This window comes from Dromiciops gliroides, chromosome 2 (assembly GCF_019393635.1).
Source record: "Dromiciops gliroides isolate mDroGli1 chromosome 2, mDroGli1.pri, whole genome shotgun sequence".
Classification (NCBI taxonomy): Eukaryota; Metazoa; Chordata; class Mammalia; order Microbiotheria; family Microbiotheriidae; genus Dromiciops; species Dromiciops gliroides.
The window spans coordinates 87,170,113-87,195,432 of NC_057862.1; the positions used below are offsets into that span (position 1 = coordinate 87,170,113).

Here is a 25,320-nt window from a genome sequence, read left to right on the forward strand (position 1 = left end):
CTTACTATCTGTGTGACTCTGGGTAAGTCATTTAACCCTGTTTACCTCAGTTTCCTCATCTATAGAATGAGCTGGAGAAGGAAATGGCAGACCACTCCAGTATCTTTGCCAAGGAAATCCTGAAGGGCACACAAAGATTGTGGCACAACTAAAATGACTGAACAACAACAACAAACATCTTTCTCACTCTAAGTTCAATGCTATCTCTGCTGTACCATCTAGCACAAGTTTATCCCCATATCTGGAACACATTTCCCCCCAACTCTAACTTGTAGAATTTCCTTCAAGGTTCAGCTCAAGGGCCATCTCCCCTTAGAATTTTCCCCCACTGTTAGTGAATTCTTCTTCTTACTTTGTATTTAATAATCTATGTGCATCATGCTGTATTATTTAGAAATATTCCTTGGGAGCAAGAATTATGCTAATTTCATTTACTCCTCATCACAGTGCTTTAAGTGCTTAATTTTTTTGATAGAATGAATAGATGATGTATGCTTGCCAAAGGTGTTTGCTACTACTGTGGAAGAGGTTCTGAACAGATTCCAAATGGAAGGGAGATTAGACTTTTCAGCTATTTCTATTTGAAGGGGGCATTGTATGGATTGCTTGCATCAAAGTCCCCCAAACAGTTTCTTCCATGATATCCTTGGAAACAACAAATGGATCTAGCAGTCTAGTCTACTCAAGAAAAAAAAAGCAAGTGAGGAAAAAAGGCATATTGCCTAGCTTCTGATATACAATGGGAAGAGAAACGAATTTAATTAGTCCATCAGTACATCTTTCTTGGACACTGCATGTGGATGATAAGGTGGGCCCAGAATTGATCAGTATGAGAAGACCAAGATGAATTGCATTTGGGAAATTGGACAGCAGTATCAATGATGCCATCCTTATCTCTGATACTAAAACATATATATAGATAGATAGATAGATAGATAGATAGATAGATAGATAGATAGATAGATAGATATTATACTATTGGTGTTACATGGCAATTCATAATGGTAGTTCATGATCTTTGTGGACTCAAAATTATGAACCACCCAAAGGACAATAGAGAAATGTATGGTGGGCATAAATGGGCCACAGAGCATTACCAATGATGTCTTGCTTGCAAGAATGGGCACAAAAAGATCATCAAAAATGTGTTATTGGGGCAGCTATGTGGCACAGTGGATAAAGCAACAGTCCTGGATTCAGGAGGACCTGAGTTCAAATCTGACCTCAGACGCTTGACACTTACTAGCTGCGTGACCCTGGGAAAGTCACTTAACCCTCATTGCTCCACACACAAAAAAAAGTATGATTAACAAAGGAATTTTGCTGGTCATGTAGCAAGAGCAAGTAATAACAAATGGAAACCTGGGAACTACATTAATACTATGAAATGTTAAACCCTCCAGAGGATCAGATGTGGACTTATGGAAGGCCATGGGAGACTATGGATACAACTGAACATCAGAAACATTAAAATATCACTCTGCTTTGCTTCTTTGTGCTTTTTAACAAGGGAGATTTATGGAGCAGGAAGAGCATTATCTGAAAATAACTCCAGTGTAAAAAACAAAAAGCATCTACTTATTCATCCCCAAAGCATTTATTAAGTACCTACTATATGCACTAGAGATACAAAGATAAAAATAGTCTCTTCTCTCAAGATGCTTATGTTCTATGGTGTGTGGGATGAAGAGGGGGGTAAGACATCATTTACACAGAAAAATAAATATGCAGTAAATTGGGGGGGCAATACTGGCAACTGAGGGGATTTGTCTGGACTTGAGCTGAGGCTTAAAGGATGTTAAGGATTCTTAGAGGTAGAGGCAGGGAGGGCATGCATTCTAGGCATGAGGTACTGATGGTCTGTACCTTTGAAAGAGGCACCATGCATGAATAGAGAACAGTGAGTAGGCCAATTTAGCTGAATTGTAGTGTATGAAGTGGGAATAATGTGCAGTGGAAAGTCTGGAAAAAGGTAGGCTGGAGGAAGATTGTGAAGGGCTTTTAATGCCAAAGGCATTTGTATTTCATCCTAGAGATAATAAAAAGCCATTGGAACTTTTTGAACAGGGGAATGACATGGTCAATTCTGTGCATTAGATTTATCAATTTAGTAGCTGTTTGGAAGATGGTTTGGAGAGCAAAGAACCCCGAGGCAGGGAGACCAATTAGGAGGTTGCTGGGAGAGTCCAGATGAGAGGTAATGAGGGCCTCTATCTAGGGTAGTGACTTGTCAACAGAGGTCTTCAATTTATTTAACTTTAAAGTATCCTGTACTTTTTAGACTAAGTTAAAAAAAATTCTTCAGTTTTTACAATGGATGTGGGTTGTTGGTTTTTTTACAGAACTACTTAATCTGTAGAATGGGTTAAAAGGTTTACTATATGTTTCCTTTGCAAAAACAAACAAAAGTCACATAGCATCCATAATTTTACAAAATTCATTTAGACAGAACTGTAATTTAGATAGAATTAAATTTTGAATATTAACATTTTACAAAATACATTTAGACAACTGCAATTTAAACAGAATTCACTTTTGAATATTCCTACTCTTGTGTCATACATAATGTCCCAAAGGTTCTGCTTAACCATAGGCTAATTTCCTTTTGGCTGGTTAGTAAATGAGTAGACCCCCTATATTTTTTATTCCACCCAAGGCCTGGGGGACAATTTGAGATGTAGACGCCCAGTATCCTGTAATCTGATATCTCTCTATTACCTCCATGTCTAAAATCTTTGGAAATAGGGTAATGTAAATAGTTATCACATTACCCCCTGCTGTACTTTGTATTTGGTTGTTATGACAATAAACACTAACTTTCCACTTGCTTTTAACCATTGAATAGAAAATAACTTTTCTCGTACCACCTGTCAAGAGTGTCCCTAAGATCTTTTCCAGGTCCTCTTATCTGAATTGATTTAATTCTTAACCAAAGAAATATTTTTTGATACCAATAGAGCTAGAGTGGTAGTGGAAAGTGTGTAGAATTTGGAGTTAAAATTCTGACTCTAACTCTTATTAGTTGCATAGCTTTGGGTGTTCACCTTTTTGTACCTCATTTTCCTCATCTATAAAATTAAGGGGCTGGTCTAGATAACTTTTAAAAGTTTTTTTTTTTAAACATCTATATTCCTCTGAAGGAACCTGTAGGTAATTGACCCAAATTCACAGATGTTACCCATTTGAATTTAAACTGCATTTAGGGAGGTGATTCAGTATGTTGCCTATCAGAATACTCTATGGATAATCAAGCAGTACTAAAAGTCATTCGAGACCCCAAAGTAATACAGCTTCCCCAATTGTGGTCTAGTTCAGCTATTACCAAACACTTTACAGCTGTGATTTATTATAACTCCCAAGCCTATTAAAGTCCTTCACATTCTTGTTCCAATATGCTTTTCTAGACTTGGGGCAGCGAGGTGGCACAGTGGATAGAGCACTGGCTCTGCAGTCAGGGGAACCTACATTCAAATCTGGCCTCAGACACTTGACACTTATTAGCTCTATGACCCTGGGCAAGAGTCACTCAAACCCAATTGCCTTAAACATTTGGGGCCATCTCCAGTCAACCTGGTCTGTTTTGCCACTGGACCCAGATAGTTCTGAAGGAGTGAGGTTAGTGACTTTGCACAGTCCTCCCTTACTTAAATCCAATTCACTTCAAGTCATGACATCAATGTCATTGTCCTCTTCAAGAATGAAGAACAAACAACAACTTTTCTAGACTTATTTTGCATTCTCCATCTTTATTTAGTCTTTGTCTTGGCCAGACTAAATCACTGTTCTAATCACTAAACACTGTTCTTTTAATTTTAATTTAATTTAATTTTTTGGTGAGGCAATTGGGGTTAAGTGACTTGCCCAGGGTCACACAGCTAGTAAGTGTTAAGTGTCTGAGTCTGGATTTGAACTCAGGTCCTCCTGAATCCAGGGCCAGTGCTCTATCCACTGCACCACCTAGCTGCCCCATCACTGTTCTTTTAATGGTCCATTTCTCACCTCTCGACCTCTGTGTAGGCTGTTCTCTTTTTCCAATTGCCTTGCCTTCCCCCTTCTAAGAAGATGTTGTGTTCCCCTCCCTCCCCAGTGAAATGAATAGTAGCTTCTTGAATATAAAGACCTAAAGACCATTGCCTTTCTGTCTTTACGTCTCCAAGATCTCACAGATCATGAGTTTAATCATTGTTTGTCAATTGGAATCCACTTTCTTCACTTATGGGAAACTCCAGTGTGGCTTGAGGTAATCTTTTTTAAACCAAACATCACAAGCAAGAAGTAAAGGCATTCCCAAGGAGCTTTAAAAATTAAAACGCATTCAACTGAACTAGAATGACAAAACACTATTTGCTTGTTAGGCTTTTAGAAAAGTGAAGGGGGGTCCCTGGCCTTTCAGGATTAGCTTGTGTATGCCCTATTTCCCGACCATCTTCTCAACAGCCTTGTTAGCATTCTTGCAGGAGACCAGAAACCATACCCTGAAAGTTTTAACCCTTTTATTTTTGGATCTGTCCATGGCACTTCACTGTTGGTGGCTGCCTTATCTGGCTCACTGTTTCAGGCCGATCCCAAGCCACATTTAACTTCATTATCTCTCTACCCGTGCCCTTGATCTCATCCCTTCTGACTCCTTTTTCTTTTTAAAAATGGAAACCCCCCTTTATTTTTAAAAGCCAATACAAGAGTCAGGTATAAAACTTTTTAAAAGGTTTTTTTTAAAGAACTCTATTTGGACAAATCATTCAAGAATCTACACAAGTTTGTCCTCAGAAACTAATGTATTACTATAGTCTCCAGCAGAGTGGTTAGTGAACATGGAAATAGAATTCTAAAAATGAACAGGGTTTTCAGTCATTCAAATTTCGCTATTCATACAAAAACCAGAGACTAGAAATAAACCAGGAGCTTCCAAAGGCAAATGAGCTGCAACCTCAAGAAATTCTTGCTATAATCTATTTATAAGATTATCCAATTCTATATACACAAGGAAAATACACTCTAATTTTCTTACTAAAAAAAAAAACCCTTTGCTCTCATCCTCATCTACTACTTCTCAAGAATCTTGATTCTCTTCTGATTCACTGGATTCTTTCAAATAGACACAGGTCTTCCCTCTCCTTGGTAGGGGATGGGGGGTGGGGAGTGGGGGTAGGGAGGGGAAAAGGAAATACTGCTGCTGACTCATCTACCCATGGGTTTTGCTTACTTTCATATTCTACAAAACTTCTTAATGTGGAGGACTATACCCACTGCCTTTATTTCTTTGTTATTTACTCCTTTCTTACTTTCTTGCAATCTGGCTTCTGCTAGTATGCCAAATAAATTGCTTTTCTAAGGTTACCAAAGACCTTATTACCAAGACCAAAGGCCCCCACACAGTGTAATGCATTAGATAGGACATAAGGTGCTCGACCAGAACTTGTTCATTGTGCTTCTCTCTCATTTACATCAGGAAAGAGGCAGTGCCTTCTTAGAATGGAGGAGAGAAGAACATCTTCTGCCCAGTGTCCTGTATCATTACTCTACCTGTCTCTCAACTCTGGGGAAAAAAAGCCATTTAGTGGAAGCATAAGGATAAGCATAAGCTTTTTCATACTTGTTGATAGAATAGGTGAAGAGTCAGCATCTATTGCTATAGAGAAAGGATATGTTAACCGATTGCCTGATGGGTACAATATGTGTAAATTATACAAAGTAAATCAATAATGACAACAAAGGCATTGCCACCAGAAGTTACAGAAGGGTTATTTTGTGTGTGTGTGTGTGTGTGTGTGTGTGTGTGTGTGTGTGTATGTGCACATGCGCGAGCGCTCACAATGAGGGTTAAGTGACTTGCCCAGGGTCACATAGCTAGTGTCATGTGTCTGAGGCTAGATTTGAATTTAGGTCCTCCTGAATCCAGGGCTGGTGCTTTATTCACTGTGCCCCCTAGCTGCACCCTAGAAGGGTCATTCTTAATGAATTTAGACTTAGTAATAGATAAGGAGTAAACAGATGAGGAAACTGAAGCAAACAGGGTTAAGTGACTTGCCAGTGTCACACAGCTAGTAAGTCTCGAAGCCAGATTTGAATTTAGGAAGATGAGTCTTCCTGATTCCAGGTTGGGTACTCTAGCCATTATGCCACCTAGCTGCCCATAACAAAGTAGTAGGAATTATTCAATATATCATCGAAAGCTGCAAAAGTTCAACATCTACTAAGTACCTAGCAAGAACTATGACATCAGTGGTTAGAATTATACACCGGAATCTTGCTATTTTTTTCATGGACTAACAGAAAAAAATAATCCCTATACTACAAATACAGATCTTCAAATATCTTAGAGAAATCAACCAATAGATTATAATGGAATAAGACCAATATTACATTATAAGTCATGGATGACACTTTTGACAAATGTCACCACACCCAAAATTCACAATTTCTAAGCTTCATGGAATGAAAAGCTTTCAAAATGGTGATGTAACAGAGGAAGGAGATCAAAATCACAGGAAAACAGGCTAAGGTACACACCAGCCTGCTACTGGAGTTGTACTCTGGATGATTTCAGTGAGCTTACATTCTAATGCTTTCATTCAACTACAAAAGTAATTGTTTTATTTACTTGTACCATGGTTTTCAGAATATTTAATGCAAAAAGAATACCAAGACAGATATTTGTTTTAGGATTATTTGTATCTGAGCTTCCTTGTAAAATTTGAATATGAGATATGATAGTCATCTCTTTCCATATTTATATCATGCTTTAGAGTTTACAAAATATTTTCTTCCCCTTAATCTTATGTGGTAGAGAATGTATTAACTGTCTTCAGTTTTACAGATGATGAAATTGAGTCTCAGAAGGGCTTAGCGATTTAGCAACACTCATGCATGGTATAGTAGATTGAGTGCTGGCCGTAGAATCAAGATCTGGGTTTAAATCAGTACTTGGACACTTACTGGCTTGCATGGCCATTGGAAAGATCCCATTGGAGCCTCAACTCTGTCATCTACAAAAGGACAATGATATCTATCTCACTTCCCTCATAGGGTTGCTGTGAGGCACCAATGAGATCATTTTTGTAAAATGCTTTTCCAACCCAAAAGTGCTATAGGGATATAAATTATTTTTGTGATTAGTAACACCTAAGTCCTTCCATTTTAAGTTCAGGGCTCTTTCCACTGTAGAAATCACCAGTATAGAAAAAGAAACAAATTATCATGAGCAGATAACTCTAGCATCTTCAGTGCCCGTGCTTTTCTTCCATCTATTCTGTGTATAGCTAATAATACCTGGGGCAGCTAGGTGGTTCAGTGGATAGAGTGCTGGCTCTGAAGTTGGAGGGACCCCAGTTCAAATCTCACCTCAGACATTTACTAGCTGGGTGGCCCTGGGCATGTCACATAACCCCAATTGCCTTAAAACATCCAGGGCCATCTCTAGTCGTCCTGAAATATATCTCACCACTGGACCCAGATGGCTCAGGAGGAGAGAGTGAGGTTGGTGACCTTGCACAGCCCTCCCTCACTTAAATCCAATCCAGCGCAAGTCATGACATCCCCCTGATATCATGGTCCTCTTTGGCAACAAGGACAAATAGCAACAATATTAGCTGTTTCCCTAGTCATTTTCATGTTGATTTCCCCATTTGAATGAGGGCTCCTTGAAAGCCTTCCTTTGTATCCCCAGTGCTTGTCACATGGCAGATATTTCATAAATGTTTGTGGAATGACTGTTTGATGATGCTGTCTTTGGTGGCTCTGTTCCTCATGCACTGCACATTGTCTAGGAGTATTTTTTTACTGACTATTCCAAAGTGGAGCTATTCTGGGGCTGATACATACCATGCACACTCAAGTTGCCTTCATTCTACATCATCTCCATTCATGTCTCCAAGGTTGTCTCACTCTGTCCCCCACATTACTTAGGAGAGGATCTGGTTATGTCCTGAACACCTTCCTGAGCCATTTGCTAACCTCATTGCTATCCGGTGGGTGACACAAATAGCTATGGAGTATGTATTTTCCCATGACATTTAGCCATCATTGGTCTTCACCTAATGGGTTATTTGACCCACTTGGCATTTTTCTCAGTGTACTGAATTTAAAAGCACCTTGTCATGGTGCTGATGGCTTAAGGGGACTGAGGTGATCAATTTCACTCTTCTCGAATATCATAATGTTCTCATGTCAAGTAATGGATTCATTACTCAATGATCTGTGTTAATGGCAGATTAAGTCCATTGCCAAGATGCAAGAAAAAACCTGGCAGAGGATTTAGGGGTCAGTTATTTCCATCATCCCATTGATGCACTGGAATGAACTCAGCAGTTGGGTCCATTATTCAGGAACCAATCTGCAAATGGTCAAGCTTTCCATCACCCAGATTTGGCGAAAAGAAGCTACCATAATGATGTCACTCTATGTGGATAAATACTAGGAGTTTTCAATAATTTTACCCTTTCTCAAAATTTTTCAAACTGCTTCTTTTTTTTAAATGTCTACCCTCTCCTCCCCCATGACCCCAAACAACAACTTCTTGTGTCTTTCAATGGAAATGGTTACAGTCTATTTAGAGGCTGAAGAGCCAGCCTTACTAATGGGTGAACTCAGTGGCTCTGCCCTCATTATTATTTTTTTTGGTTTGTTTGTTTTGGTTTGTTTTTTTTTTGGTGAGGTAATTGGGGTTAAGTGACTTGCCCAGGGTCACACAGCTAGTAAATGTTAAGCGTTTGAGGCCGGATTTGAACTCAGGTCCTCCTGAATCCAGGGCTGGTGCTCTATTCACTAAGCCATCTAGCTGCCCCTACCCTCATTATTAAGAAAAATAATATTGTAAGCCCTATGCTCTCTATGTATGGGCAGTTGACAACCATGACTCATTTGACAAATGGATAATTTACAAACACAATATGAATTTCAATTTGAAAAGCAAATATGGTATATTCCTGATGCTATTTTAGTATTCTATGGTTAAAAAGCAGATGTAAACCAGTTATGAAAATTAGTATATGCCAAGTACCTGAAAGAAATGACTAGCTAAAAGAAATTAGGCTTTAGATGAGCATTGTATTAATTTTTTATAAAATTGAAAAATAGACACCCCTGTCCCCCCAAAAGAATGGGAAGTAATGAGGGGATAGAAAGATGGGTTCTCCATAGCACACTCAGCTGTGAGCCCCAAAGATGAATGCAGGAGTGCCATATTCTAGGAATACCTCAGCTTCATCAGGTTAGTCAGTCAGTCAACAAACATTGTCTAAGCGTCTCCCTCTGATCTAGTACAGTGTTCAACACACAATACATTCTTTTTTTTTCTTTTTGCGAGGCAATGGGGGTTAAGTGACTTGCCCAGGGTCACGCAGCTAGTAAGTGTTAAGTGCCTGAAGCCGGATTTGAACTCAGGTCCTCCTGAATCCAGGGCCGGTGCTCTAACCACTGTGCCACCTAGCTGCCCCGACCACAATACATTCTTACTAAATCTTCCCAAATGTTTCATTAGGCTCCTTCTATTTACCTTTGTCCCTACTTTTCCACTGAAAGCAAATTAACCCAGCTTGGTCAGGTTAGCTGTTAAATAGTGGGAATAAACCAAATAAGTTATTGTCCTACCTGGTGAAGTATCTGCTGAATTTTCATCACCTGTAGATGTGGAGAAATGGAGACATGGTAAAACCTTATTAACCACACTCTTTTGCTGAGAGTAAAACAGTATCTCCTATTTACATGTTCATCTGCAAGTACAAAGATGGAGCCAGTAACACAGAAAACTTCCAACACAGGGATTATCATTCTCTTGCCAAACCATTTTAAAATCAGGTTCTCCTATATCTAATTGCCTGGTTTTATTTCAGGCATTTTTTAACTCATCATTTATATGATGAGTCTAATTATACAGGAAGAAGTGTGTCTATGTTCTTGAGAGAGAAAAGAGAGACTCACCTGCACAGATGACACTGGCATCTTCTTTGTGACCACAGTTGTGTTTGAACCAGGGATCATGGGAGCACTGAGCCAGGTGGGTTTCCCCACCACTGCACTGCACATTGTCGAGGAGAATTTTCCCTGAGCCTGGGCCAAAGTGAGCCCCACGGGGGGCAGAAACAGCCTCCCCACAGCCAAGCTGCCTGCACACCACACCTGCTTCCTTCATCTCCCAGTGGTCATCACACACCGTCCCCCAGGTCCCTTGGTAGTAAACTTCCACACGACCTGAACATCTTCCTGTCCCATCTGACAGTCTCACAGAAGGCTGAATGTCTAAGTATAGCAAAGAGATGAAGGTCAGCATTTTAAATGTGTGATGGTCACCTTCTCTGTACTCATATAAATTTTCAGACCTACAAAGTTCTTTCCCAATTGTATCTTTTGACTAAGTTCAGAGCAGTGTGGTGTAGTACAAAAGTGGGTGCATACTCAGGAGACTTGGGATTGACTGGTTCCATCTTTCATCACCAGTGAGTTGTGTGACAATGGTCAAACAAGTCTTCATTGTTGTGTATTTAACCTTAACTGCCCCTCACCACCAGACCACCTGGCTACCTGGCACGATCCAAGGACAAAATTTGGCAACACTCCTGCAGTCCAAGGAGTAATAAATCAGAATCTGCTTTGGGGTCTGAGGCAGTAATGTTCTTACTGATGAGAGAAGATGAATCAATCAGTTTTACCTTAGGCCTCAAAAAAATCAGGGAGGGCTTACGTACTAGTTTCTTAGCATCTATCCATTAAAGCACCTGGCTACCACCCCAGAGAGAAAATCAAATTAACAGCCTAGTTGGGCACAGCTCCCCTTTTATTGGGACAGGTGTGACAATCTAATATCCTACAGCTGGCCAACCATTTCTCCTTGTTATCTAAATCACCACGATTCTGGATAGAAAGTTGCTAAAATTAACCCTCCCTTCCCCTGTAACCATTTTCTGCTGGCTCCCTCATCTTTATCCCCATCTACCTGAGCCCTGCTCCTCTCCTGTCCCTATCCTGTTTTCCTCTCATCTATCTTATTATACTTGTGAAAGTGAAATTTTATACTTATGTACAAGAATTTAATCTACCCTTTGCCCAGACCATTACAAATTCCTACTGTCTCTGGATTCTTCCCTCTACAAAGCATCTTCCACACGACTGCCAAATTGATAATTTTCAAGTATTGTTCTGCATACTTCACTATCCTATTCAAGAATCTTCTGTGGCTCACTCTTACCTCTTAAGTAAAATATATACACTTTTCTTATTGACATTTAAAATCTTTGATAACATGGCTTGATCCTATCTTAAACAGAATGGTTTCATGTTACTTCCCCACCATGCATTGTATGTTACAGACACAATGATTTACTTGATGTTCCTTACAGATTATATTTTATCTCTCATACCCACACCTTTGCACAGAATATCACCTCTTGCCTCATGCTTTAATTGTTCTCTTTCCACCTCTTTGTCTTTTGGAATTCTATCCAAGCTCAGCTCAAGTGCCACCTTGCAAATGAAGCATTTTGTGATCTCTGTAGTTACTAGCTTTATTTCCAAATACTTCCTCCCACTGCCCTAATTCCTTTATATCTACTTTGTACGTATGTTAAATCTACTTGTTTGTGTACTTATTTCCTCCCCATAGAATTTAAAACAGGGACTATTTTGTATTTCTTTTTGTATACCAAGCACCTAGGTACCAGGCCTGGCCTATAGTAGGCTTGTTGAATTGAGTCAAAACTTCTAGCCTTAGACTTCCTCATTTGTAAAGTGTGTGTGTGTGTGTGTGTGTGTGTGTGTGTTCTGGGGTGGAGAATTGTTGGGCAAAGTTCCCTTTTAGCTAGAAAATTTTATGATTCCATGAAATCCTGAGAACTTCACTGTGGGATTTAATAAAATCTATTACAATCATCAGGGGAAAAAGTGTTCCCCTTTTGATTATTACAGAGAGCTTTGTAGATTTATTTCCTAACCAACATCATAAGATAATAACATTTGCAGACTGGAAAGGTCATTGAGTCCAACTGTCTTTGTTCTATAGATGAGAAAACTGAGACATAATCAACATATGCAGCTAGATATATTGATTTATAGATTGATATAGGATATATGGTATATATGCTTGAATCTGAATCCAGCGCCTTATCCACTAACCACCACTGCCTGTAGAGTAAAAATGCTGAGATCTGGAATCAAAATCAAAATCTAATGGATTTTCTTAAGATTTTTAAAGACAACAAAAGACCAAACAAATGACTATTTGAAAGAATTTGAATTCTTCCTCTCAATTTTTTACATCCCCTGCAACTTCATAACACATGGTTTATTGTTATCATGTTGATACTTGTGAAGTTTGCTGTCTCCTGATCCGATTGGATTCGCAACAGCAACATGCAAAGTTGTTTTATTCATAGCCACCCACCATGCCTGTAATTCACCCAAACTAGCACTAGGTGGCAGGATGACTCAAGCCATGACCTCATGGCCAGTGCCTCTAAGCTCACCTGAAGCAATCAATTAACAAAATAAGCATCTAATTAAACACCTGTGCCAGAAAGTGTGTCGGGCATTGAGGTTGTTAAGAGAACCGTAAGAGAGTCTTTGTCCTCAAGAAGTTTCTATCCTATTGGGAGAGATATTTACATCCATAAGTATGTATAAATAAAGACAAAAGATACAAAGCAATTTGGGGTGGGGGAAGATTCTAGTAACTGGAGGTGGACTGGGGCAGGAGAGCTTTTATGTAGTAGGTGACAACTGAGCTGGGTGCTGAAGGGAAACTAGGAATAATAAGAGGGATAGGTGAGTGTATTCCAGGCATGAGGCCTTAAGTCAATATAAAAGTACAAAAGCAGGTGGTTTCTTCCCCCCTCCTTCCCTCTCTGCCTCCCTCCCTCCCTTCCCCCCTTCCATTTTCAATCACTACTAAACATTTTAAGTTTCTTTAGGCTTGAGTAGATTCAAACTCCATATTCTGAATGTCCCAATTTGGGATTTGATCAGGATTTAGACGCAAGTTTGAGCTTACTTGATGGATGAGGTATTTTTGAAGACGGTAGAGGGAGTTCAGGGAGTGATGGCGATGATGCTGGTGATAAAAGCAGGGTTGAGGATGAAGATGAAGATGAGGATGAGGATGAGGATGGCAGTAATTCTGAGTCTGCTGCAGGTGATAAAAACAAAGAATTCTGTTACTATTTGTTAAGGAAGAACAGTTCTTCACTTGATTGTTATTATAAAGTGAAAAACAAAAGGAAATGACTGAGGCCTTCAACTTTCTTTCAATAGCTGTTAACACTGATATTACATCTGGGTATACTTTTTTTTTTTTTTTTTTTTTTTAGTGAGGCAATTGGGGTTAAGTGGCTTGCCCAGGGTCACACAGCTAGTAAGTGTTAAGTGTCTGAGGCCGGATTTGAACTCAGGTACTCCTGACTCCAGGGCCGGTGCTCTATCCACTGCGCCACCTAGCTGCCCCTGGGTACACTTTTTGATTAACATTGGGAGAGAAATTTGGGCCTATGATTTCATTGGTGTCATTGGGTCTTTGGTTAGTAATGAAATCTTATTGTTCCTCAGGTGGAGAATCGGGCTTCCAAATAAATGGTCTGTTATTGAACTTTATTGTTCTATAGTTTTCAGTCATGTCAGACTCTTTGTGATTCCCTTTGGGATTTTCTTGGGATTTATTGGAGTGGTTTGCCATTTCCTTCTCCATCTCCTCCATCTCATTTTAAAGATGAGGAAGCAAAGGCAAACAGGGGTAAGTGACTTTCCCAGGGTCACACAGATAGTAAGTGTCTCTTCTCTCCCCAACACCTTCCAAATCTTCTCAGCTCCCTTTTATGTATTATCTTCCCCCATTAGAATGTTTGTTTGCTTTTTTTTTTTTTTGTGAGGCAATTGGGGTTAAGTGACTTTCCCAGGGTCACACAGCTGGTAAGTGTCAAGTGTCTGAGGCTGGATTTGAACTCAGGTACTCCTGAATCCAGGGCCGGTGCTTTATCCACTGCGCCATCTAGCTGCCACAACCCCCCCCCCCATTAGAATGTAATCTCCTTGAGGAGAGGGAAGGTCTTTTAGTTTGCTTGTATTTAGATCTCTGGTGCACATCACAGTACCTGGTACATAGCTTACTAAGTGCCGGTTGCCAGTACTATTTCTAGAGCTCTGACCACCCCGTTGGGATTAGCTACCTTGAAAATGTCAATAGGGGCAGGCCTATTCCATGGCAATAAATATATTCTACCCTTGAAGAGCAAAAGTAGAATGTGCTTTGGGGAAATACTGATGATTGGCATAGATTAACAACAGATCAATTGCATTTACTTGTCAAGAGGGGTAGAATGAATGAGTTAGCAGTTGGAATTAAAGAAAGATGCTTTTATCCTATTGCATCGGGGGCAATACCCTAAACGACAAAGCTTATGGAATAATCTAGTATAGGGACTAATCAGTAAAAGAGGTGAAAAACATATAGAGACCTATGCCTTGAAGTGATGCAATTGGAATGGAACCACAAGTTGAATGTGAGCTTTTTGAGGAAAGGGATTATTTTTTTCTCTTTGTATCCCTCCACACCTTGTAGATAGTAGGTGTTTACTGAACACTGAAGTTTGTAGATAAAGTGTAACTGAAGGAAGAATGATCGTCCTGGAATAACAAGAAGATTATCTTCATCAATCCTGCAAGTCCATTCTTGAAATAATGATGAGTCATTTGAATAAACTAGGTGGAAGACATTCATTTTGGGATAGAAAGAATGTGAAGACTGGCCAAGAACCAACTGGAAATACACACAAGTATAAGATATTTTAGGAGTATAGGGCCAGGTCTTTCAGAATCTGTTAGTGTGGAAAGATGAAAACATTGCTAATCACTGGAGTAGGTCATTGAAACCTGTCTAATAGACTGAATGCTCTGTATGAAGCATGAGGTTGGAGTTTTTAAGGGAGAGAATTTTCATTCACCTGAACAGATGACACTGGCATCTTCTCTGTGTCCACAGTTGTGGGTGAACCAGTCATCATGGGAGCACTGAGCCAGGTGACTTTCCTCACCACTGCACTGCACATTGTCCAGGAGAATTTTCCCTGAGCCTGGGCCAAAGTGGGCCCCACGGGGGGCAGAAATGGCTTCCCCACAGCCGAGCTGCCTGCATACCACACCTGCTTCCTTCATCTCCCAGTGGTCATCACACACTGTCCCCCAAGTCCCTTGGTAGTAAACTTCCACCCGACCTGAACATCTTCCTGTCCCATTTACCAATTGCACAGGAGGCCAGTCTTCTAAGAAAAGGAAGAGGATGATGGTCAGTAGATAAAGCATTTATATTGACTTTCCTCAAGTCTTTACCATTTTTCTAACTTTCAAAGTACTCTCCATGAACTTACCTCTTTAAAAAATTGGATTGTACTTGTTACTTTTTTGGGTTAGGGAAATCCTTTTGAGAAATTGCCTTTACCCATGGAGATCAGCACTGGCTCTGCAGCATGTTGTTTTAAATGCTTTCTTAAGACATTGATAGGTAAAATGACTACTACCTTATTTTTGACTGAGTTTAGTTTGGTTTGCTGTTATAGAAAGAACATTGAGCTGGGCCTCAGGAGACCTGGGATTCATAGGTCAGGGAGACCTGAGCTGTCAGTTCATAACACTAATGGATTTGATGACTGTAGTCAAACAAGTCATCGCCTGGGGATTCTAGCAAGGCCCTCACCACCTGCTAAACTGAATACCAGGCCTGACCAAGAACCAGAAACTTGGCAATCCTCCACTATCTCGGGGAGCAAATCAATATCCAAAATGGAGCCTGGGGCAGAGACATCTTTGCTTGTGAAAGAAAGTAAATAAACTCATTGTGTTTTAACTCTTTTTTTTTTTTTGCGGGGCAATGGGGGTTAAGTGACTTGCCCAGGGTCACACAGCTAGTAAGTGTCAAGTGTCGGAGGCCGGATCTGAACTCAGGTACTCCTGAATTCAGGGCCGGTGCTTTATCCACTGCACCACCTAGCTGCCCCCGTGCTTTAACTCTTAAAGATCAGTAAGGACGTAGACCAAGCCTTTCAACATACTGGCCACCAGACCACCTGATTACCATTCCCAGGGGGAAAACTAAAATTGAAATCCCAACTGGGAAAATCCAATTTCCCTCACCCCTCTAATTTTAATAAATTTTAATGCTTTCTTTGGTTTTTCTTTCACTTACATTTCTCAATGCATTTCCCAATGATACAAAGCTATATCACCTTATCTAAGTCCTGGAACCAATCCTCTTACCATTCTCCAGGACACTCTCCCCCCTTTCTCAAGGAGTTCAATATTGAACTCACAGTCTTTCTGTCCATGCTGATCTCAGGGGGCTCGAGAATCTAAGTTGTTATGTCTCCAAAGACTCTAGATTTTTCAATATGGTCAAATCCCATGCCCTACACATTCACAGCAGTGGTTAGACCATTTATCTTGTCATCAGCCACAAGCATTCCAGTTCCACAGTCCAAGATTCTGCAATTCTTCTCTTTAATTATAACCTCCTATCCTTCTATCTCTCTCTCTCTCTGTGCTTTAGCCCTCATGAAATTAGTTTTCATCCTCAGTGCAACTTCCAGTAACTCTACTCATCCATGGTTTTCCTACTTGTCACCACTATTTGGCCCACATTTTATCTCCCTTTGTGATCTTGCCACTATAGTGAAGTGAAGCATTCTAATACTATGCGATCTTCTACCCTAGAGTCACTTTGCTTTTTGTCTCATTTCTACTTACTCCTTTCCAAACCTCAGCCCTAGATTACCACTACTTATGCCACTTCTGCTCCTTTTCACATGTTGAATGCTGCTAGAAAGCATCACAAGACTATAACAACTGGATCCACTACCCATTTATGTTGTTTCACCTCAACTGGGCCCTCAAAAATCAGCAAAGATCATAGCCCAAGCCTTTCAACCTGCTGGCTACCAGAGCAGCTGATTGACGTTCCTGAGGAGAAAAGCAAATTAAAATCCTATGTGGGATAGAAGACACAATTCTTCTCATCCCCCTTTTAAAAAATAAATTTTATTGTAAAGCTTGTATAAACAAAAGTTGAGAACTATCTTGACATGTAACGGAAAAAAATTATTAATTTAAAAAAAATAAATTTTAATGCTTTTACTCTTCCCTGATGGACTTGCTATCAGGTATCCCTTGGCACCTATTCCAAACCTCTTCCCTTCTTGAGCCACCAAATTGCCTCTCAGCAGTGGACCTTGAGTCATACTGTTTCAAGAGAATTGAGGCATTCCTTAGTGAATTCCTTTTCTCCCCAGTGCTGTACCTTAGACCTCCTAAACTTCAATTCTCATTCTCTTTTCTCCAGTGTTGAAGAAACGAGGACATTTTCCTTACTAGGATAAAACCTTTACATGTGTCCTTGATCCCACACTCTACTATATTCTGATACCTTGTCACCTTGCCTCTTCAATGATCTTTCTCTCTCTTTCTTAATCTGTGACTGCTTGGCTCTTTCCATTGCCTCCAAACACACCCAAGTTATCCTCATCCTTAGAAAACCTTCAATTGGTCATGCTGTCCATTTCAGCTATCCTATATATTATCCTTCTTTCACAGTGAAACTCCTAGAAGAGGTTGTTTACATTTGTTGCTTCCATTTCTTCCCTGTCCACTTACTCCTTAATCCCACTCAATTATCCTTAACCTCTATCACTCAACTGTGGGCATCTAGGGAGTTCAGTGGAGTTCAGGTTCTCTGGGCCTAGAGTCAGGAAGACTCATCTTCCTAAATTTAAATCTGGCTGCAGACACTTACTAGCTGTGTGACCATGGGCAAGTCACTTTACCCAGTTTGCCTCAGTTTCCTCATTTGTAAAATGATATGGAGAAGGAAATGACAAAGCACTTAGGAATTTCTTTGTTAAGAAAACTTCAAAAGGGGTCATGAAGAGTTGGAAACAACTGAACGACACAACTGAAGTTGGTCTATTCAAGATTACCAATAATCTCTTCATTCTAAATCCAAGAGCCTTCTTCACCTCTCTGTAGTATTTAGCTCTGCTGCAATCACCCTCCTTCTGGATTTTCCCTTCCTCCCTGGGTTATGATGGCATTAGTCTCTTCTGGTTCTTTTCCTACCTCTTTCATAGTTCCTTCTTAGCCTTGTTAGTCTCTTTTGCTGGATCATCATCCATCTCCCTTCCTTTGTGCATAGGTATACCCCAGCTGGCCTTAGGCCTATTTATTTTCTCTTTCTTTCATCATCTTTATGGAAATGACCCAGAAATTTACATAACTAGTCCATACCTTCTTTAGGAACTTGAGTCTTGTTTTGCTAATTGCCTGTTGGAATTTCTACCTCATTGTCCCTACCTCAACATTTTAAAATAGAACTGATCTTTCATCTTCCTGGAACCCACAAGTCTTACTAACTTCCCTTTCTCCATCAATCCTTCCAATACCTTAGATTCCTAATTTTGAAGTCATCTTTAATTCTTCATACTTTCTCATTGTTCTAACCCAATAATTTGTCAGAATATGCTATTTCTGTCTCCATAGTATCTCTGACATTTCTTCCCTTCTCTCTTCCCACAGAACCACTCCACTAATGATCCTGCTTATAAGTATAATTTGACTGAATATTTTGACTTTTATCCTGAATATTTCTCTCTCGAGTATATGCAAATCATATGATTAATAACACTCTTTTACTAAAACAACATTGCATATTGGCTAGGATTCTGATGCACATTCGCACTTACTTGATGGATTAGGAATTTTTATAGGTGATAATGGTGGTGAGGCTGACATTGACACTGGTAATGATGATGCTGAGAGTGATGGAACTGATGATGACGACGATGACAACGACGATGAGGAGGATGACCCTTTTATTTGTTAGAGAAAAACAGATAATTACTCCATTGGAAATATGAAGCAAAAATAAACAACTGAATCCTTTAGACTTCTCTCAATATCTGTAATACTCTGATATTCTATCCAGGTGAGTTTGTTTTTAGTAATAGCACTTTATTGCCTATCAATTACAAGATGAAAAATCAGGTTCTCAGCCTATAAATTGATCATCTATTATCAAATCACTTTAGAAAGTAAGAGTGAGAAAGATAAACTAAATAATTTTCATTATATGAAATTTAAGAGCTTAGAAAAGGCTCTCAAGAGCAAGAAAAAATTAACATTTAGAAGAAGGGAAGTGGTCAATTGGAAAAATCCTTTGCATCAAATGTTTTTATATAATATATATTTGCATATTATATATGTTTACATATATGGAGTGAACACAAATCTAGAATCTCAAAAACTATTGTCAAGTAGAGAAATGGTTAAGAGATATTAGCAAACAATTCTTAAAAGATTTGCAAACTACTAACAAAAATGAAAATGAGTGTTTCAAATCAGCAATGAGAAAAACACAAATCAAAATAAATTTGAGATTTCACCTTATATTTATAAACACAGGTAAAGATGAGAAGACATGGTAATGATAACTGTTGAATGGGTTTTAGAAAAATACACTGATATTTCTTCCAATAGAGTTGCAAATTAGTCCAACTATTCTGCAAAGCAATTTGGAATTAAGCTTATAAAATAACTGAAATGTCCAAATTCTTGGATCCTGAGATTTTCCTGGCCTATCATAGAGCTAAATGATAACAATAAAGGCTCCATATACATAAAAATTGCAGCAACACTTTTTTTTGCAGAAGAAAAGAATTGGAAACAAATTAGAAGCCCATAGATAAGTGAAAGGCTAAAAAATGGTGGAATATGAATATAGTGGGATGTTACTGTGCAGAAAGAAAAGATTAATAGAATTAATGCAGAGATGAATGCGAAGAGATTCAGTATGAAATGCTATAAATGAAAAAGGCAGAACCAGAAAAACATAATACATAATGACTAGAGTAATATAAATAGAAACAACAAAATAACAAATGTAATGTTATATAATAACGGCAGAACTTGGTCCCAAAGATGAGAGATGAAAATCTATCTCCTTTCCTTTTTCTGTATAGGTGGAGGACTATGGGACTTTCTTTACTTCCTTTCATTTTTAAAGAAAATTGTAAATGTGGAAGTTCCTTCTAATAATGCAATTTGGCAATTCATCTGTCACTTATATTCTCAAAGAGTAGTCTGGGGGCCCTTGCCCATAGGTATATAACTATTATTTGATAGAGGGATGACTTTGTGAAGTTTGTTATGCCTCTAATACTGATCTTATGTCCTTTAGCCCAATGAGCTTCTCATCAAAAACTATGTTTATCCAAGTTGCTCTCATTTGTAGCTGTCCATCCTTTGATATTTTTTGAGGGCCAGTACCTTTGTGTCCAAATTTGGTGTGAAAGAAATATAGAGTTCTAATATTTTTAATGGTAGACCAGGAAAAGAAATATACAGTAGAATATAATCACCTTGAGGGCAGGGAGTCTTCTTTCTTTGTATCCCAAAGTTTCTTTTACTATCCTTATTAGAATTCTTATACTATCCAAAGTTGTTTTATTAATTGCCTACCATCGTAGGTAGTTAATAAATGCTCATTGAATTAATAAATATGAAATATACAGAAAATGCATAATTTTTATGATTCTTTTGGTAAGAGTAAATAAAATCTTCCCCATCAATCCCTATACATACTCTGTTTTAGAGTAATGATAACAGGTCATTTGGATAAATAGGGCTGGAGGATTTTCAGATAGAAAGAATTGGAAAAACTGCAAAGAACTGATTATCTTGGCTACAATATTATGAAAATTAAAAAAGCATAAATTTTCATGGAGGCATAGCTCCGAGTCTTTCAGATCATGTTATCATCAATTATCACTGGAATAGGTCATTGTACTGTGCCTAGTGGACGGTGAGTAGTCTCTCTCTGAAGCATGAGATTGGAGTTTTTAAGAGAAAGAACATTCATTCACCTGAACAGATGACACTGGCATCTTCTCTGTGTCCACAGTTGTGGGTGAACCAGTCATCATGGGAGCACTGAGCCAGGTGACTTTCCCCACCATTGCACTGCACATTATCCAGGAGAATTTTCCCTGAGCCTGAGCCAAAGTGGGCCCCACGGGGGGCAGAAATGGCTTCCCCACAGCCGAGCTGCCTGCATACCACACCTGCTTCCTTCATCTCCCAGTGGTCATCACACACTGTCCCCCAAGTCCCTTGGTAGTAAACTTCCACCCGACCTGAACAACTTCCTGTCCCATTTACCAATCGCACAGGAGGCCAGTCTTCTGTGTACACAAAAATAAGGAGGATTAATTCATGAAGCATAACACATTCATTTTCCACTGGACTAACCCTACCCATGTGGTTCAGAAATTCAGAAAAATCCATTTATCTCAAATTAATGGGAACATACCCAGAGGGAAAGTACCATCATTACAACTCAGGGTAGTGATCTTCATTTAGTCAACAGATGAAAGAATAATATTTTTTCTCATATATTGATGTCTTAGGAATAAAAGCAACTGCCAGTTTTTGGTGCAAATTAGTAGCGACAATAATGATAATAAATAATTATATTTCTATAGGATTTTATAGCCTTAAAATGTTTTCTCATAATTCTGAGATAGTTGTACAAGTGGTATCATTACCATTTTACAGCCGAGACTCATAGTGATTAAATGACTTGCCCAGGGTCACAGGCTAGTAACTTGCAGAGGTCAGAATTGGTAACTGAGTTTTCTCATGCTAAGTATAGGCCTTTTCCCATACCTTATCAAGAAACCCTCCTTAAAAAATCTCTCAGCTGACCAAACAGCTTCCATTAAAAGAATGTTGGTGAACCCATTACTTCCCAACCTACCCATCTTTTTATGTTTCTAATCATTAAGAAAAGTTTCTTTCAATTGGCCTCCATTGACTCTGGACTTTCTGAATTTTGCTCTTAGTTCTGCTTAGTTCTGGGACTATAAGGACAAGTTAATCCATCTTCCTCTCTTACATCCTTTATAAATCCTCTCTTTTCCATTTCTTTCCATCCATTCTGCTATAGGATCATCTGTGGTTCCTTCATCATCTTGGATTCCCTCTTTTTTTGTGGGGCAATGAGGGTTAAATGACTTGCTCAGGGTCACACAGCTAGTAAGTGTCAAGTGTCTAAAGCCAGATTTGAACTCAGGTCCTCCTGCATCCAGGGCTGGTGCTTTATCCACTGCACCACCTAGCTGCCCCAGGATTCTCTCTTCTTAATACTCTCTAGCTTATGAACGGGGCACCTAGGTGGCCCAGTGGTACAGGACTGACCTTGAAGTTGGGAGGACCTGAGTTCAAATCTGATCTCAGACACTTACTAGCTATGTGATCCTGGGCAAATCATTTAACTTAACTTGCCTTAAATCTCCCATCATCCTGATTTCTATCTTGCCACTGGACCCAGATGTCTCTGGAGGAAAGAATGACACTGGTGACTTTGCACAGCCTTTCCTAACTTAAATCCACTGCATGTTATGGCATCACCCTGATGTCATGGTTTTCTTTGTGAATGAAGGACAAACAGTAACAACAACAGCTTATGAGTGCCCTTTATAAAATATAGCAACAGAACTGAGCACAATACTCTAGACCAGTGGTGTCACTGTACCATGCACAGGATCCCTGCAGGCCACATATCAACTTAGTTTTAAAATGTAATATTATCTATATGTTATTTTATTTTAATTTTTTTGGAAAAGGATTTCCCAATTGCATTTTAATCTAGTTCCGACTGTACTTAGAAGTGTTGCGGGTTGCATGTGACCCATGGGTCATGCGTTTGAGATCAACCTACATGTGATCTGAAAAGTACAAAGTGCAATAGGACAATTAGTTTTCTAGTCCCAGATCCAGCTTTCTCTTAATGCCAGGGAAGATTATATTAACTTTTTTGGTTGCAATGTTGCAGCTAAATTTGGCTTTATATTACAATAAAATCCTCAGATATTTTTTGATAAGCTATTATCTAATCATTTGTCTCTCATACTATAGTTTCCAAGTTGATTTTAGGTACCGAAGTATAGGATTTTACATTTATCTTTAAATTTAATCATAGGTTTATCCCACTAAGAGATTTTGGATTCTTATTCTGCAATACAAGGTATTACTATTCCTGCCAACTTTGGGGAATACAGACATGGGATAAGTATGCCATCCATACCTTTATCTAACCCATTGATAAAAAATATTAAACAGTGCCAAAGAGATTCTTGGGGGACCCCATTAGAGTACCTAATTCATCTTGACTTGGAAAATGACTATTCTTCGGGTCTGGTTATTCAACCAGTTCCAAATCTACTAAACCATACTACCATCAAGCTCACAATTATTGGAACTGTTCACAAGGATATTATGAGATATCATATATTCTACTGTTGTTTTGCAACAACAACAACAAAAATAGCATCAGGCATATGCTAAGGACATATTTGTCGACTTCTGAGGAAAAGATAAAGTTTTTAATAGACATGTCATTGCCTTAAGTTTCTAATGGCATAATGGGAGGGGGATCGACACTCATACAAAAGTTTAATATCATATATTATATATAGCTAAGTGTATAAGAAAGTTGCAAAATAAAATAGCATGTGAAGTCTAAGAAGGAAGGACCTTAACAGTCAGGAGGTGTTAAGTTAGGATTTCTGGAAGAGGTGGAATTTGAGATTGGCATTAAGGGATTTGGTAGGACATCCAACAGATGAAGAAAGCGGGGAGGGCCCTACAAGCAGGAAATAGCTTGAGCAAAGGCCAACAAAAATTATGTGTGCTTTGAGGACAGAGAGTCTTCCAGCTTGGGTGGAGTATACAAGGAAGGAAATAAGTATTTATGAAATACTTACTATTTCTCAAGCATTGTGTTTAGCACTTTACAAATATTATCTCATTCAACCTTCTTGAGAATCCTAGAAAAGCAGATAATATTGTTGTCCCTACTTTACAACTGAAGAAACCGAGGCAAGCAGAGGTTAAATGACTTGCCCAGGGTCACATAACTAATAAGTGTCTGAGGCTGGATTTGAACTCAGGTCTTCCTGACTCCTGGCCCAGTGCTTTATGCACTGTGCCAACTAGCTGCCTCAAGTAATATAGAATACAAGAAGGGTTGGAAAGATAACCTGGTGCTTTGTTTTGGAGGATCTTGAAAGGCAATGAAAAAAGTGTAAATGTGGCAAATAAGGTGTCACTGAAGACTTCTGAGCAGATGAGAGATATCACCAGAGCTAAGCAGAAAGCATCTTACTCAGCCGGCCTATGATGGATTGTAAGAAGGAGGAAGGAGAGGATGAGAGAGAGTGGTCATGAGAAGACCTGGAAAAAGACCAGGGCAGTAATCTAGGTGGATGGAAATGAGATCATGGAATAATGTTTTTCTGGGGGCAGATGTGTATGGACCTGTGATTTCATAAAATATGGGAAGGTTTGGTGTAGAAACTCCCTCCTCTGATGTAAATTGGCTATTCAGATATAACCTATCATCTAGAGAAATGCCTGGGGTTCTGTGAGTTTAAAAGGATTTCCAAGGGTCACACAACCAGTATGTGTCAGAAGCACTACTTGAAACCAGATCATCATGGCTAGACTATTGGCAGTGGTTATAGAGAGGAAAGTCATAGGGATGTCGTGGAGAATCTGATAAATGATCGACTATGAGGGATGAGTGTGAGGGAAGAGTGAAAGTTGTTGACTGTGTTGACTCTTACCAGAAAACTATTTTAATTCTCCTAGTTAATAGGATTATTTTCCTTGTCTAATCACCTTTTAATTATTCATCTGTTTATAAGTCATTCTCTTCAGTCCCATATAAGCTCCCTGATGCAAAGAAATTTTGTTGTTGTTGTTTTTATTTGTGCCACTAGGGATAAGCATAGTGCCTTATAGGTGCTTAATAGATCTTTGTCAAATTCAGTTGATTCTATCAAAACTGAACCGGGAAAATATGTACAGATCATAAACTGAAGATCATTATAAGGGAGAAATTGTATGGTCAGCAAAGTTCACTTACCTGGTTGGGTAATGGAATGGTCAATGGGTACAGGTGATGGAGGTGCTGAGAAGGCATCAGGTAATACTATTTTTAAATAAAAAAGACTTCTTAGTAAAGATATAATTAAGCTTGGGACAGATGCAAGAAAATTTGGAAACAAACATTTGAATAAAAGAAAGTGATGGACTACTTCTTGGTTTTAACAACTGAAACTTGTTTGTTTTTCTATATAAATCCTCATTTAAAGTAAACCATCAATCACCTAAAGGATTAGTGGGAAATGTTTCTGAACCATATTTTTTTTATGTAGTCTCAAAATCAGAATCTTTTCAGATCTGCATATTTTGACCCTAAATTCAAGGCAATATTTCTCAGCTGAAAGAAACATTTTG

General features: G+C 39.0%; 1 protein-coding gene across 1 annotated transcript in view; it reads right to left on the minus strand.

The window, feature by feature from the left end:
* LOC122738329 (deleted in malignant brain tumors 1 protein-like) overlaps window positions 1-15,132 on the minus strand; it is a 146,609-nt gene extending 131,477 nt beyond the window's left edge. The window contains 4 exon segments of the mRNA XM_043980376.1: window positions 9,589-9,618; window positions 9,919-10,236; window positions 12,980-13,114; window positions 14,922-15,132. Of these exon segments, the coding sequence (XP_043836311.1) occupies window positions 9,589-9,618; window positions 9,919-10,236; window positions 12,980-13,114; window positions 14,922-15,132 (694 nt within the window).
* Window positions 15,133-25,320: the final 10,188 nt, after the last annotated feature.